This window comes from Ictalurus punctatus, chromosome 16 (genome assembly GCF_001660625.3).
Source record: "Ictalurus punctatus breed USDA103 chromosome 16, Coco_2.0, whole genome shotgun sequence".
Lineage (NCBI taxonomy): Eukaryota > Metazoa > Chordata > Actinopteri > Siluriformes > Ictaluridae > Ictalurus > Ictalurus punctatus.
The window spans coordinates 26,655,583-26,671,574 of NC_030431.2; the positions used below are offsets into that span (position 1 = coordinate 26,655,583).

Sequence of the window (15,992 nt, forward strand, 5' to 3'; positions counted from 1 at the left end):
ATTTCATACATCATTTGTATTTTATATATATATATATATATATATATTCTTTCAGTTAGTCTTTAAGAATGCCTTTAACAAAAGAAGAACGTATTGAAATTCTCACGGCTGGATCCGGACGCTGTCGCAAGAACATCACACACACGGCACCGTCGCCAAACTTCTTACCGAATTCAAAAAGAGTGGAAGTGCCGTGGCCCGAGCGAGGAGAAGTGGACGTCCACGAGCATCCACTGACGCAGGCACAGAGACTCGGTGATGGCAGCGCTCGCGGAAAGCATGCGATGATCGTCTCACCTGCCGTCAGCAGATCCTGTGCATCACGAAAACGCGTAAACGACATCCACGTGAGATGCAAACGTTCCACCGTGTTAATGAAGACGACCCTGATAGGTGCGTGGAACGTCGGGCGCTAAGCGAATTGCCCGCTGATGCAAACGTCACAGCTGGAATCCTCTTTACAGACGAAGCCAGCTCCACAGCGACGCTACAGGAGAGACCCCAGCCCGCACGGATGATGTAAACACGCTGCGGGACAACTCCCTGGAGAACTCCAGGTTCTTTTCAGCAGCACGGGGAACCACCTCGTTATGGGATCCGCGTGCGCCGATGGTTGGATCAGCAGTTCCCGGGTTCTTGGATCGGTCGGCGTGGTCCCGCGGAGCGGTCTCCGAGATCTCCCGATCTAAACCCGCAGGGAGAGGCCACGCTCAGTGCTCAGAACACCGAAAGGTCCAAAACAATTGTTTAGTTAAAGCAGTTTTATTGGAGTTGTTTTGACGTTCCACATTCCGCACACGAGCGTTCCCGATTCCAGACGGCGTTTTGATGCGAGAAACTAAACGAGTGTCAGTTGAAGTCCGGTTGTGTTATGGTGAAAAAGCGTTGAGCGGTTTGAGATTAGACAGACGTGTTGTGCTGGTGGTGTGTGTGTAACCTTCTGCGTCTCAGGACGGTTGTTGATCGTGACGTGCACGGTGATGGATAAAGTTAATCATGTTTAAAAAGTTCTCTGCGTTGATGAAATTTGTGACAGATGTGTCTGCGGAGATGATTTGGCTCGGCTCGGCTACGCTCACCGTCCCTGAGCCCGTTTTGTTTTTTTGTGTCTGCGCCTGGTCTTTGTCTGGTTTTTGGCTGTTGTGTCGTCTCTTTTTTTCTTTTCTTTTTTTTGGTGCATTTCCCTCCACAAGAGGCCCTGTGAAGCAATAGCGGCTTTCTCTCCGTTGGTGCTCGGTTGCAAAAATGTAAAGCTCTGCATTTTTTCAGTGGCTCGCGTATTGTCCTCTCGGCTGTGGAGAGCCAGACCTGTGAATAAAGAGTGGGGTTTTGTGGGAAATGAAAGACAGATGAGCATCTGCTGTCTGACTGAGACTCCAGTCCATGAACCAGAAAAGATTCTTATGTTCTGTACCGTTCACTGCACGAACCTCAGACTAGAAGTGTTTTATACCTGTAGGTGATTAAATGGGATCTTTTCGGTGTGTCAGTACACTTGTATCGGTTTATTTTGTAAGATTATTTGTTATTTCCGTATCTGACGGTAAAACCCGTTCCTCAGGGAACGTCCTCATCCTGAGATCTCCGATCCTGCTGGTTTAGAGTCGTGTGTTCAGCACCTCACTGCGCTCATGAGCCATGCCCGCGTTCTCCCTCAGAGCGATTCAGGATGGAGGAGTGAAGGATCTGAGAAATGAGGAGGGAGAAAGGAGAAAGGACAGGAGGACATATTGAAGGGAGAAGAGTGTAAAGAAGGACAGGAGTAGGGCATATGGGAGGACGGAATGAATAAAGGAAGCAAGCTGGTGTAAAAAAAAAAAAAAAAAAAAAAAAAAAGAGTTGAAAGGATGAAGGAAGGAAGGAAAGTGTAAGGAAAGATGGAGGTAAGGGGGTATAAAGAATGAAGGAATGATTGAAGGTGTAAGGGATGAAAGGAAGGGTGTAAGGAAAGACAGAAAGAAAGATGGAAGGAGGATATAAGGAAGGATAGATGTACAAAAGGAAGGAAGGAAGATGGCTTGTAATGAAGAAAGGAAGTTCTCATGGTCTTGTTTTTCCTTGCTTCTGGTTTAGGATGACGCACGTGCTGCAGTTTGATGAACAATCCAGGAAGGTGAAGGACGCGAACATGCAGGACGAAGACACGTTCGAGATCTACGACCCGCGCAACCCCGTCAACAAACGCAGACGGGAAGAGAGCAAGAAACTGCTGAAGGAGAAGAAGGCCAAGAGGTGATCTCCTTCTCACCACCCGGTTCCTCTGGCTGTATATATTCTGTCCCTGTTCAGGATGGACTCCGCTCCTCCGCCTCGCCGAGCACCCTGCACGCGTCTTTGAGTCAGGAATAAAATAAAGGACACGTTGTGAGCAGCTTCGCTTTAGAAAATAGGAAATCTTATCTTCTCGGAATGTGAACCGAAGTCATGTTCATTTAATAAAGGAGTGCTTTTTTTCCCCTAAAACTGTGTGTCGTGATGTTTTAAAGCACGTCGCTGCTCGCGTCCATGTAACGTTCTCAATCTCACTTCGGACCCACAAACCTTCACCAGGAGCCCAGTGTTGAAGACTTGGTAAACCTGAGACGTATGAGAATCGTTCATATTTAGAGAAGGAATGCTAGTCCAGCACTTGGAGAGTGAATTAGTGCTGGATGATCTGGAGAGGAACGTGAAGGAGAACCGAGCTCCTGTAGGATCTCTCAAAGCCTCTTCCTCCTCCGTCACACTGCACGTTGCTGCTTCATAAAAACATCCCGAGATCTTCACTGAAAGCGAGCGGTATTAAAGCTGGATCTGCTCCCTCGCCATCTGCCTCGAACCTGAAAAACGGAACCAGATGAGTCTCCGGGCTCGACCCGACCGGCCTCGGATGATGCAAGACGGCCGTCTGGTGAAGTCGGACAGATATATGGCGTTCGCCCGGTGCCGTCCTGCGGACGAACGCGGAATCGTCCTCCGGCTTCTTTTGCAGCTCGCAGGAAAAAATGATCAGAACGCGGCGGTGAGGTTTCTAAAACATCGCCGTCGCTTTGAATCAGCCTGCGACTTTGTTCTGAGGAGAGGAGCCTCGCAGGCCTGCTGATGATGCCGTCTGACTGTGGTTTCCATTAAATGATCTACCACGAGTACGTGTGACCAGGAGCGCGGTTTGGCCAGCACGCCGCCTTTTACTGCTCTCCTGAGATCACGCTTAAATTTTCATATGGAACAGGAAGGAGAGTTAATGTTACACTGAGAGAGCCGCTCACTCGGAGCTGCTGCAAATTCAAACCAGGTGAGATGAAGCTGAAGCTCTGCAGCCAGTTCAGCTACCGCTCCCTCGCTCCCTCGCTCCATTCCGACAGTCACAGGGGGCCTATTGGAGAACCCTGAGGGTCCTCAGCTTTCAGCATGTTATTACTGAGTTTACGTAGCTGCAGCACTTACTTAAACGTAACGTGAATATGGACTCGTCTGACGTCCGAGTCTCGGAGCGGTCCGACTCCCTTCACCTGTCCGGTTTGTCCTGAATGATGACTCACGATGACATAATGAGCGTCTAACGTTACTTCTAAGTACCACTGGCATCTCTGGCCTCGATTTCACAGACCATTTCACGTGTACTTACCATATTTTCTGCTGAATTAGACTGTCGCTTCTGTCGAGCGTGATGATTTCTACTGCTGTTAGTGTTACTGTACGCTTTGATTAAACCGATCTCCGAATCGTGTGAACGCTTGTCGTTGTTTGTTTGGAACAAATCAGTCACCGGGTTTACAAGGACTCGGAGCTCGATAAAAACCAAGTGTTCGGTTACAGAAGAACCGTTAAAGAAAAGGAAAAAAGCCCTGTAGGACCCTGCTGCGAGAGTGTACGAGTTATTCAGTCCAGATACAGCTGAACAGCAGGAAACTGGAGTTTGTATGAAATTGCAATTAAACACACGGAATCATGTTGGCGAGGAGGACGGCTGCAGGGGAACCAGCGTGTGTGGTCCACCGTTTTGTGGAATTGTGATGATGATCGGGAGCTGACGAGTCCGCGTTGGAGACGCCCGAGCCGAGCAGATTTTACACCTGGGCTTTTCGTTTCTATTCACAGTTTCCCTGAAACACAGGCAAACAAATTACATAAAAACTCCTCCTTATTAACTTGTATATAAATAAATAAAGGGTTTTATTTGATAAGTCGGCTGTGTTTAAACATGAATCTCGTTCAGCATTGTTCACCCGGTTGCCTGGCAGAAGCACTGGCTTGTCCTGGATTTTTTTTTTAAACTTCAGAACTTTGCGGTTTGAGCAGCACAAATGATATTTTATACGTGCGACAGGAAACCTTTTTGACTTTGGTCTGTTAGGAAGCCGTGACATTTTAGATGTCACCCTGCGGACGTACTAGACATCGTTACCGTCACGTAACCTCACGGGAGATGAAATGGATCAGTAATGGGATTATCTCCCTCCCTGACCGCTAGCGCCCCCTGTCCTTGTAAACCAAAAGTAAAAGTAGCTGATTAATCCTTCGTCCATTTAGTAGAACGCAAGCGAGGTGATGTCGCCTCTCGGTCTGAATCTGAAGCTCGGCCCCGGGTATCTGCGGCCGCAGTCGGGACTCGGGAATTCTGGGCTCGTTTAGGGGTGGAGCTCTTGATCACTGTTTTGTTCACGTAGAACAATTCCTTCACAGCTGCGTTTGCAGAATGGGCAGCGCCGGGCGGACATTTCCGCCGTTCTTTATTCTGGGGATGAGGATGCTCGAGTGGTGAAGAGCCGTGCCTTCTGGAAGCGTGGCGTGAAATCATGCAGGAACACCTACAAACCTCCTCACAGAAGATTTTTTATCCCTGCAGGTCAGCACCACACACTTAAATAAACCGCAAAAAATAAAAAAAGTCTTATACATCAAACACAACAACCTGTGATTTCTCATGATGGGTTTGATGCTGCAGTCTGTAATGATGCAGCAGAGGTGGAGCACTGAGGAGGAGCATGAGGAGGTGTGGAAGATGAACCACCTCACTGAGCTCCAACCTCAAAACTTCACTCATCACACGTCTCTGCACACGTGTGACGCCCAACACAGACGTGCGGCTGTAGATCTTTCCTCCATCTCCGTCTGTTAACGTAAAAGAAAAGCGTGAGAGGGCTGAGAAACACTCCGCCCCGGTCGCTCTGCGGTGGAGTTTCTGCCGAGCGAAGAGTAAAGATGAGCAAATGCACTCAGTCATCGTCGCTGACAGTAATTATATCTCACCCAGTCGTCCGCGGTCTCGGGAGCGCTCCACGTCCAAACCTGAGCCGGGAGTCTGATAACGATCACCGCGAGAGCGCTCTTAATCACGCGTTGTATGACATTACTGAGGCACATCTGCTTCGGACAGATGATTTCATCGCTCAGACGTAAGAGTGCTTGACATGAAGCTCATGTAGTAATTCCACCACAGACCGCACAGCTGTAATGTGTGCTGGATCTGCACCGTGATGGACGTGAAATTAGAGGGGAAAAAAACCTCAGACTGTTGATCAGGACTGATGTCTGGAAAAGTCACTGTAACCTGAACAATCAGGATTCCAGTCAGAAACAAAGCGCTTCAGGATATGTAGAGTGTTATTTCACTTCTACCAACGTCTACCGGTCCGGAATTCAGCAGCACCGGAGCGGAAATCAAATCGCAAAGCTCCTGCATAAAATCAGTACCCAGCACTGACGTTTCTTCAGAAATTAAAGCCATCATTCTGTGAAACACAAGTCTAAAGGCCTAGTAGAGAACCTTGTGGGACACCAAGCAGCACATTGCAATGTTTTTGGTTCTGAAGAATCTCCAGTCACTTCTGATGCATCCAGACTGAAGTACATCATTCTTGTTATTCCTACTTTACAACCACAAATATGAAATATTCCTTATAACTATACTAGATTCTGGGCGTGGCCGTGGGGATTAGTGATCATTCAGCTACAAGAGCGTTAGTGAGGTTGAGGTCAGGTGCGGATGTTGATGTTGTGATGATGATGTAAGGAGACTCCAGTTCCAGTTCATCCCAAAGGTGTTCAGTGGGGTCGAGGTCAGGAGTCTGTGCAGGACTCTCGAGTTCTTCTTCCTTCTTCCAACCTTCCCACAGCACGTCTTCATGGAGCTCGCTTTGTGCACAGGAGCGTCGTCGTGCTGGAACAGGATTGGGATTCTTGGTTCCAGTGAAGGGAAACTGTAAATCTACAGCACACAGAGACGTTCTGTACAACTCCACGAATCTTTGTGAAAACAGTTTGGGGAAGAAGTACATATGGGTGTGATGGTCAGGGGTGCACATACTTTTGGCCATCTAGTGCATCTCTTAAATGTCTGTGTCCAGATTCTTGCAGAAGGCTTTTCTAAGTTTTTATATTAGACAAAATTTCCAACTGTAACTATTCCACCACATTCTCCTCATTAAAGTCCGATCCCAGTCGTGTAATCCGCTTGTGTTTCTGGCTTTAAAAGACGAAGGTTAGCGGCCGTAACGCAGGACACTGTTCAGTACGAATATCGTATATAAACCCTGACCTTTCAGATTTATTCTCCTCCTCATTGTGTACATGTGGTCAGCGTGTTCCTCTGGAGACGCTCCTCATCTATTCTCTCTGCGACTGCTGAGGAAAATGAAGCGGGGCTTTCGTCGTGCCCCGGACGCTGTGGCCCTGAGGCCCGGTGCCAACTGTCCGAGTTAAAGATGGCTGCCACGGACACATCCTGTTGGCACCTCATTAAGGACGTGCCGCTGGATGGGAAATCGTCAGGAGCCAAAGAGCTGCCAACACGTGGAGCAAAGGAAGAGGGAATGCGATCTTATTGCACAATAACACCGCTTCGAAGGGGGTGTTGGACCATTAACAAAAACACATTCATTTCTCTCCAGCCTTGGCCAGATTTTCGGATCTGCACTAGACTGCTCACGAAAAACCTCCAGTGGTACCAGAGGAATTGGACGAGACCAATCTGGAATGAAGAGAATTTCCCAAACTTTTTAAAGCACAGAGAAGAAGCAGTCAAAACAATAAACGAATCTGTGACTCTACCACCAAGCCCAAGGTTCGAGTCTGAATAGGAAGCCTGAGAAATATTTCAGCTCGGACTGAGCGAACGCTCCGATTGGTCGTTCCCTGACCCCACACTTAGTAATATTTCCATTTTAGGCCTGTTCCGTATTATCAGGGAAATATACACGTTAGTAAGCGTCACGTACAGCAAGCTTTTAATAGATCAGAAGCTGGAACTGTAATAAAGTACGTGTTGGTCATGATCAGTTTCTCAGAAGACTCTACTCACCACTGACTCACAGCCATAATAACAACGAGACTGCAGGAATTCTCTGTAAACACTGACTGCAGTCATCCTGCAGACTTTCAGGAACTCGTACATGACGTTCTTCCAGTCACCGTTGCTTAACCTCTGGCCCACAGAAGAACCCAGTGAAGCTGTGAGATGTTTGCAGAGGTCTCACATTCATGTGGACTTGCATCTGATCGTTGGCTCGGTTAAACCCGTGTAGACAAGAGTTCGCTGGACTGAGAACATCTATAAGCATTCGCTAGTTCATAGCAGTGATGCATCTTTATTCATATCTGGATTTCAGACGATGACTAGGGATCGAAGCATCTTCAGAACCATTATTCGAGCGTACTAGAACGAGCGCGTGAGTGTAAACCTGCGCTGGTGCTCGAGCCGCTGTTGTGGAGAACCAGTCAGGTGTTCTACAGGGTTAAAGCTTTCACTCCGTGATGTTTGGCAGCCAGTGAATTTCTCCTCGACTTCTCATTCCAGCTGAAGCACAGAACACACGAGAAACCCTCCATGCGCTCTTCTTTCCTGCAGTGCCTTAGGCTTTAAATTAAGGACTTTTTTAAAGATCACCTGATTAGGCATCGTTTCACCTGGACTTCATTAAACGTGAACCCAAAGACCTTTTGCGTGCTATTAGCAAGTTCCTGCTCGAGCTAAAGCTAAATTGGTGGCTATAGACAAATTGACAGCTCATTAGTGCACACCTCATTACTGCAACTCTCTCTGCACTACTTTTTGGCTGAAGCGGTCACTAAATGTGACGTCTGTCAGCTCTTCGAGAACATTTCGATATTAAACAGATGTTTTATTGAGCTTTTCGGCCGTTTAGTGGAGTTTTTTTTTCTGGGGATGATTAAGCTGTGCCCTGATTGAGGAGCAACACTTTCCCCGAGCCGAGAGACTCCGTCTGACTCAGAAGCCACGCTGGGACGGCTGCACGGATCTGCTTCTCATTTTCATTCTCTGGAGGAAAAGAACGTCCACTCGCTGCCTGACAGGAAATGTTTCAGGCAGATTCAAATTAATTAGCATTTCATCTTCTGATGATTTCATCCAGGCTGGTGTGGAGGAGCGAGCGCAGTGTCGTCAGAGGGACAGCAGCCCGTGGACTGTCACCCAGAAACCTGCAGCTGATTTGTAGGCTACTGGACTGCTTTCAGAGGATTGTTGCATGTGGAAAAGCAGACGGAGTTTCTCCAGAGCAGATGTCTGCCACTCCGAGAGCTCAGGAAGCATCAGGAACATCGTAGAACCGTAAATCAGTGGGTGCTTTAGCTGAGATAGTATTCCAGCTGATGGGTGACCCAAGTGGAAATAAAAAAGATCATTGTTACACAAGCAGAACTTTGATGGAATTAGCAGAATTTCCTGATTATTTATTTATTATGTAGTAAACCCTACAATGCTGTGAAAAAGTATTTGCCCCCAGCCTGATTTCTTCTGGTTTTGTGTGTATCTCATACCAAATAGCTTTAAATCTTCAAATGAAATACAACATAAAACAAAGGCAACCTGAGTAAACGGTTTTTATTTATTTATGTATGTATGTATTTATTTATTTATTTATTTTTATGGTAGCAGAAAAATGTATCCATCACCTGTGTGAAAAACTAATTGCCCCCTTGAACTTTAAATCTGGTTGTGCCACCTTCAGCAGCAATAACTGCAATCAAACTCTTCTGGAACGAGGTTAAACAAGAACATCATCTTTACTGTAGACAATCATTGACTAAAGAGCGCATAGAAATTGCTCAGTGGTGCACTCTACAGCCTTCTGGACCCCACAGCTACATGAAAACAAGGACCATTGTTGCAGAACCTGTGAGTAGTGATGTCATTTTATCAACTTTACCCTCAACACCATCAGAGGTGTAAACTCTCAGGGTCTGATTGGACAGTTCCGGTTGATGTTCAGATGACAAGCTGGTGTTTCTGGGTGAAAATAAATCAGGCAGTTTGTCATTGGTCCGTACACGAGTAATATTTCTCCACAGGTTTTGTTGAGCTTCAGTGTTTGAGTGTTGGAGAATTTTCTGTATTCCAAAATAATTTAACATTAATGACATTTCTATTTCTCACCACCATGACCCATTCCGACTTCTGTTTTCACCTAGAAGATCATAATGAAAATGTTATCACTTTATTCTCAAAGCTTTGGGGGATTGAACTTGCTGTGGTAGTAAAAATAAATAAATAAAGCAGGTTTTCAGAGATTCTGTTATTGTTATATTGATCTGTCCCACTTTAAAACATCCTGTTCTTTCTGCTGGTTTATGACACACTCGGCCGGCGTCGAGGAGGAGGAGGAGGAGGCGGTTCTCGACGCACCGGAGACGAAGAGAGACAGCGTCAATCAGTGATGAGTTCGCCAGAATCATCACCTGCCAACTTCACTTCCTGTGTATTTTATTTCCATATTTACACCCACATGGCGCTCCGTCCATTCCAACTTCCACACTCGGAGTAAATTCTCCACAATGTTTTTCAATCTGAAGGAGAAGCTCTGACTGGGAATTTTTGCATTTAGTTGTTGATGTGATATTTCAGTAGAGACCGTGTACAGCACTGCTGGGTCTGAGATGTGGACGGAATCCTCAGGAGATTTTTACGAGATGTTCTTTATAAAGTAGTTCTGTGCTCTCGTGTTAATCCTAATGGCCTTTCCACCAGACACTGGCAGCACAGAGCGGCTGCTTCACATAAAAAGATGCACTTTTTGCGAGGAACGTTAGCGGCAGATCCTTTAAGTCCTGTAAGTTGTGAGGTGGGGCCTCCATAGATCGGACTTGTTTGTTGGATTGAGATCTGGGGAATGCGGGGGCGGAGTCAACACCTTTGTCATGTTTGTCATGTTCCTCAAACCGTTCCTGAACAGTGTGTGCGGTGTGTCAGGGAGCGTCATCCTGCTGAACGAGGACACTGATATTAGGAACACTGTTACCATGAAGGGGTGAACTCGGTCTGGAACGGTGTTTAGGTAGGTGCTACGTGTCAAAGTAACATCCACGTGAGTGAATACCAGGATCCAAGGTTTCCCAGCAGAACGTTACCCGGAACATCACGCCGCCTCCACCAGCTCGCCTTCTTCCCATAGTGCACCCTGGTGCCGTCTCTACCCCAGGTAAGCGTGATCCACATGATGTAAAAGAAAACCTAATTCATCAGACCAGGCCACCTTCTTCCAGTGCTACATGGTCCAGTTCTGATGCTCACACTGTGTTCTGACTCCTTTCTATCAGAACCAGCATGAACAATTTCAGCAGTTTGTGCTGCAGTAGATCTTCTGTGGGATCGGACCAGACGGACTAGCCTTCGCTCCTCACACGCATCACTGAGCCTTGGGTGTCCATGACCCGGTTTGTTTTGGTAGGTACTAACCACTGTGTACCAGGAACACCCCGCAATACCTGATGTTTTGGGGAAGCTCTGACCCAGACGTCTAGACATCACAATGTGGCCCTTGTCAGTCCTTACACTTGCCCGTTTTTCCTGCTTCCAACATGCCCCCCCCCCCCACACCCCCCACCCCCCCACCCCCACAGTGTGTGTGTATACTCTAACCAACACGTGGGTGACATCTCAGTCTGTTTCAGTCCAGCTACAGACGGAAATATCACCCAGGTCTCTCCCTCTCTCATCGTTAACAGTGAAAACATGATTAGAACAAATGTTTACATTTTATTTCTGTTCACGCACTCTGAAGTTTTAAAGTATTAGTTTATAATTTCGACTAATTTCCACTGTGAATTATTAGGAAGGGGCGGGGTCATGAGATGACTGAAACTGCAGCTACGTATAGGTTTTAAAATATCGGATTACTCCTCAGACTCGGATGGAATATTTATCTGGCGTGCTCAGATTAATTTTGGCATCATCATCAATCTAATACTTTATATGAAACTTTTCATTCCGGTCTGCGTGACTGATGATAAAGCCTGGATTATTAGTTCTTTATCTTTACTTTATGCTTAGTTCTATGTTGTGCCTTTTGCATGCTAAGCAGGAAGTGGATCATTAACTTTATGATGAATTCTGAAAGGAGATTATAGATGTTAGCTGTGAGGGGGTCTCTCTCTCTCTCTCTCTCTCTCTCTCTCTCTCTCTCTCTCTCTCTCTCTCTCTCTCTCTCTCTCTCTCTCTGTCCTTGCTTGTGTGCCAGTTTGGACTGAAGTTAGTGCACCTCGGTGCTGGCACAGCTCTCGCAGACTAAGTGATTGTCTATCGATCAGCTTTGCTCTTTAATCTACTTATCTGTGGAGGCTCCAAGAACAAAGGGTTGTGTAATGGAAAGAGAGATGTCCTAAAGTGACTTAGCGGTGCTGTACAGCCTTTATTTAATTTTGCTGTGCACGGCTGAGCTCATGCCCCTTTACAAAGTTTATTAAGTTTATATTAAAGGTGCTTTATTCGTTACAAATGGAAGAGCAGTTCAACTGAGTTTAGTTGTTTTGTGTACTGTAGCGGAAACTCAGACATGGTTTTACCCCTAACCCCGGGGTTCCTAATGTTTTTCTGCGCAAACAGCCCCAAGCCTTGACCGCCCTTCAGAAGTTTTTATTGCTGAACTCCTGCGCTAGCGTTACAGGATAGAGAAAAAGACTAAAATAGCACTTACGCTCTCCATTTAAATGTGGCCTGCTGAAGGTGACTTTTAAAAATAGCAGCAAACAAAAGCCACCTTCAGAGTCAGAGTAACATTCGTAATATTAATTGGTAAACACAAATCAATTAAACAAAAGACGAAATGAAGTTTCTCTCTCTAAAACAAAAATATTACAGTTTAAAAATGTAAACGTTATAGCTTAAATCAGCTAGAATTCTGTGTAGAATCATTAATTGTGCTCATAACCGTTAACAAAAATACAAGGATCTCTGAATATGCATGAGTATGCAAATTAGAAGCATCCCTACATGTCCTCATGACATTCCGAACAGCCATCATGTCATGAACATTAGCTAATTTAGCTAGCTGTTTAGCTAACTGCTCGTAAACATTAATCACAGATTTGAAGTTCAGTATCTAATATAATTACAGTGTTACCACGACAACCACATCTGTTCATCACTAATATTAGGTACGTTTAAGAGCTTAGTTTCTGGGTAACATCATCATTCTGGAATCATTTGCATATCGTACCATGATTGGTCCAAATCTGGAGGTTTGTGTTATGACGCCACAAACTGAGTTCATTCATACATTAGTTCGCTTTGCAGGCGGGGTGACATCATCATTACTGGATCGTTTACATATTGTCCCTGATTGGTCCAAACCTGTGGGGTTATTTTGTGACACCACAAACTAAGCTAATGTCATAATTATTGGCATTATTGGATAATTTGCATATTGTTGTATGATTAGTCCAAATCCGTGGTTATTTTATGACATCATACACCAATTTCTATTCATTAGCTAATTTTGCTAAAGTTTCTGCGTAAAGTCGTCACTGTCTAATCTTCTTCATATCTGTGAAGTTATTTTGTGACATCACTACCTGAGCTCACTGGTTAGCTAAATTCTCTGCGCATGGCGTTCAGGTTCCGCAGCTGGTTCTGTTTCTGGGTAATGTCATCATTCTGGAATTCTGTGCATATCGTAGCATGAGCGATCCAACACGTGAGGATATTTTGCTCATAGAATGAGTTTATTCGTAGCTCCGCCCTCAAAACAGGGTTATACAGAAGTTTTAAACGGAAGGATGTGAATTTAGAAAAATTCATTTTATCCCGATGTAATCAGGATCGCTCGTGTGTGACGTGTCCCGAGACGTCATGTCAAGCCATCAGGTCATTCTTTTTCCATCAGAGAGCTACGATAGCTGCTTTTTGGACGGTGGGAAAATTCCTGGGAATTAAATCTGAGGACGAGCTGAACAGATAGTATGTGCTGGAGTTCTGACCACCTGACCTCAGATCAGCATTCCTGCCTGTCATACCTGTCTCCAGCGACACTCTCTACGTCGATGGCTCTGTTCAAATCATGACCCTCAGAGCTCCTTATGGCCGTGCCGATGGGAAACCGTGGGTGTCACTTTCATCTCTGGGTGAGGAGATGCTTGACGTTACAGTTAATCCTCACACCTCCAGATATCTCCGTCACTTTTTATTAACACCTCCGTCTTTGTAGAACTCTGGGCAGATGGCGTACGTTCCTGCAGACAAGCAGACGACATTCTTCACCAGCTAATCTGTAAGAGACACAGACCAGGCCCAGCGCAGGACTTCAGTGTGCCACAGATCAAAACCAGCCTCCTGAATCTTATCAGGAAAACGGCGCAAGAATCCAACCATGGACACTGTGTGTGTGTGTGTGTGTGTGTGTGTGTGTGTGCATGCCTCCGTGTGGGGGTCTGGATTTCAGGAGGTAACCAAACGATTTGATGAGAGGTTCCTCTTAAGTCCCTTGATTAACATCTGGCCTGAGGGTCGGAGTAAAACCCAGCACATGTTTAATCTCCTGCTGCGCACGTTCTGTTACAACAAATTACTTGAAGTTGCCATCATTCTGTGTAATGATGGTGTTTAAAGAGGAGGATCCTTTTAGCCGAGGCATTTGTGGTTCCCATCCCTCTCTTATCAGAACCATGTGTGATACGCTGAAGTGGTGTTGCTGTGTTCGTCCTCTCAGTGTGGAAACATCACCGTCCTAACCCTCCAAGCGTACAGTACACAGGGTTGTTTTCACACTCTGACTCGGCCCAGAAGCTCGGGTTCATATTCGGGCCTCGTTGGAAGCTCGTCATCGTTTATTATCATTTACTCTGATTTATGATTTATTCTGATAGTCTGCGTTATGAGCCACGTTGAAATCTTCAGAAATCAGTATCTTCACTATATTATTGAATTTTATTAACATAAACAATATATATTTTAATAATCTCATCCTGCCTGTGGTTCACGTCGAAGATGCTGGGAGTCAAAACCCAAAAAGAGTCAATTCACTGCATTGAAGCCTGAATCAATGCCAAAGCTTTGGAGTTGTTTCCACACACTGAAAACGATTCCCTTCTGAGGTTTTACTCTGAAGGGGGCAGCTGGGTTTTACCCTCACTCTGAAGGGGCAGCTGGGTTTTACCCTCACTCTGAAGGGGCAGCTGGGTTTTACCCTCACTCTGAAGGGGCAGCTGGGTTTTACCCTCACTCTGAAGGGGGCAGCTGGGTTTTACCCTCACTCTGAAGGGGGCAGCTGGGTTTTACCCTCACTCTGAAGGGGCAGCTGGGTTTTACCCTCACTCTGAAGGGGGCAGCTGGGTTTTACCCTCACTCTGAAGGGGCAGCTGGGTTTTACCCTCACTCTGAAGGGGCAGCTGGGTTTTACCCTCACTCTGAAGGGGCAGCTGGGTTTTACCCTCACTCTGAAGGGGCAGCTGGGTTTTACCCTCACTCTGATGGGGGCAGCTGGGTTTTACCCTCACTCTGATGGGGGCAGCTGGTTTTTACCCTCACTCTGAAGGGGCAGCTGGTTTTTACCCTCACTCTGAAGGGGCAGCTGGTTGTTACCCTCACTCTGAAGGGGGCAGCTGGGTTTTACCCTCACTCTGAAGGGGGCAGCTGGGTTTTACCCTCACTCTGAAGGGGCAGCTGGTTGTTACCCTCACTCTGAAGGGGGCAGCTGGGTTTTACCCTCACTCTGAAGGGGGCAGCTGGGTTTTACCCTCACTCTGAAGGGGGCAGCTGGGTTTTACCCTCACTCTGAAGGGGGCAGCTGGGTTTTACCCTCACTCTGAAGGGGCAGCTGGGTTTTACCCTCACTCTGAAGGGGCAGCTGGGTTTTACCCTCACTCTGAAGGGGCAGCTGGGTTTTACCCTCACTCTGAAGGGGCAGCTGGGTTTTACCCTCACTCTGAAGGGGCAGCTGGGTTTTACCCTCACTCTGAAGGGGCAGCTGGGTTTTACCCTCACTCTGAAGGGGGCAGCTGGGTTTTACCCTCACTCTGAAGGGGGCAGCTGGGTTTTACCCTCACTCTGAAGGGGCAGCTGGGTTTTACCCTCACTCTGAAGGGGGCAGCTGGGTTTTACCCTCACTCTGAAGGGGCAGCTGGGTTTTACCCTCACTCTGAAGGGGCAGCTGGGTTTTACCCTCACTCTGAAGGGGCAGCTGGGTTTTACCCTCACTCTGAAGGGGCAGCTGGGTTTTACCCTCACTCTGATGGGGGCAGCTGGGTTTTACCCTCACTCTGATGGGGGCAGCTGGTTTTTACCCTCACTCTGAAGGGGCAGCTGGTTTTTACCCTCACTCTGAAGGGGCAGCTGGTTGTTACCCTCACTCTGAAGGGGGCAGCTGGGTTTTACCCTCACTCTGAAGGGGCAGCTGGTTGTTACCCTCACTCTGAAGGGGGCAGCTGGGTTTTACCCTCACTCTGAAGGGGGCAGCTGGGTTTTACCCTCACTCTGAAGGGGGCAGCTGGGTTTTACCCTCACTCTGAAGGGGGCAGCTGGGTTTTACCCTCACTCTGAAGGGGGTAGCTGGTTTTACCCTCACTCTGAAGGGGCAGCTGGGTTTTACCCTCACTCTGAAGGGGGTAGCTGGTTTTACCCTCACTCTGAAGGGGCAGCTGGGTTTTACCCTCACTCTGAAGGGGCAGCTGGTTGTTACCCTCACTCTGAAGGGGCAGCTGGGTTTTACCCTCACTCTGAAGGGGCAGCTGGGTTTTACCCTCACTCTGAAGGGGCAGCTGGTTGTTACCCTCACTCTGAA

At 46.9% G+C, this 15,992-nt stretch overlaps 1 protein-coding gene across 4 annotated transcripts in view; it reads left to right on the forward strand.

Annotated features, from left to right (window-relative positions):
* The window catches only part of cwc27 (CWC27 spliceosome associated cyclophilin), a 71,939-nt gene that overhangs the window by 49,766 nt on the left and 6,181 nt on the right, over positions 1-15,992 (forward strand). For 3 of the 4 annotated variants that reach the window (XM_017488641.3, XM_047160750.2, XM_047160749.2), the window contains one exon: positions 2,074-2,463. The exons of the other annotated variant lie outside the window; for it this stretch is intronic. In XM_017488641.3, coding sequence (XP_017344130.1) covers positions 2,074-2,236 — 163 coding nt within the window. In that variant the 3' untranslated portion in view covers positions 2,237-2,463. Of the gene's footprint in view, positions 1-2,073; positions 2,464-15,992 lie in introns of those variants that run through there. 4 annotated transcript variants of the gene reach the window in all.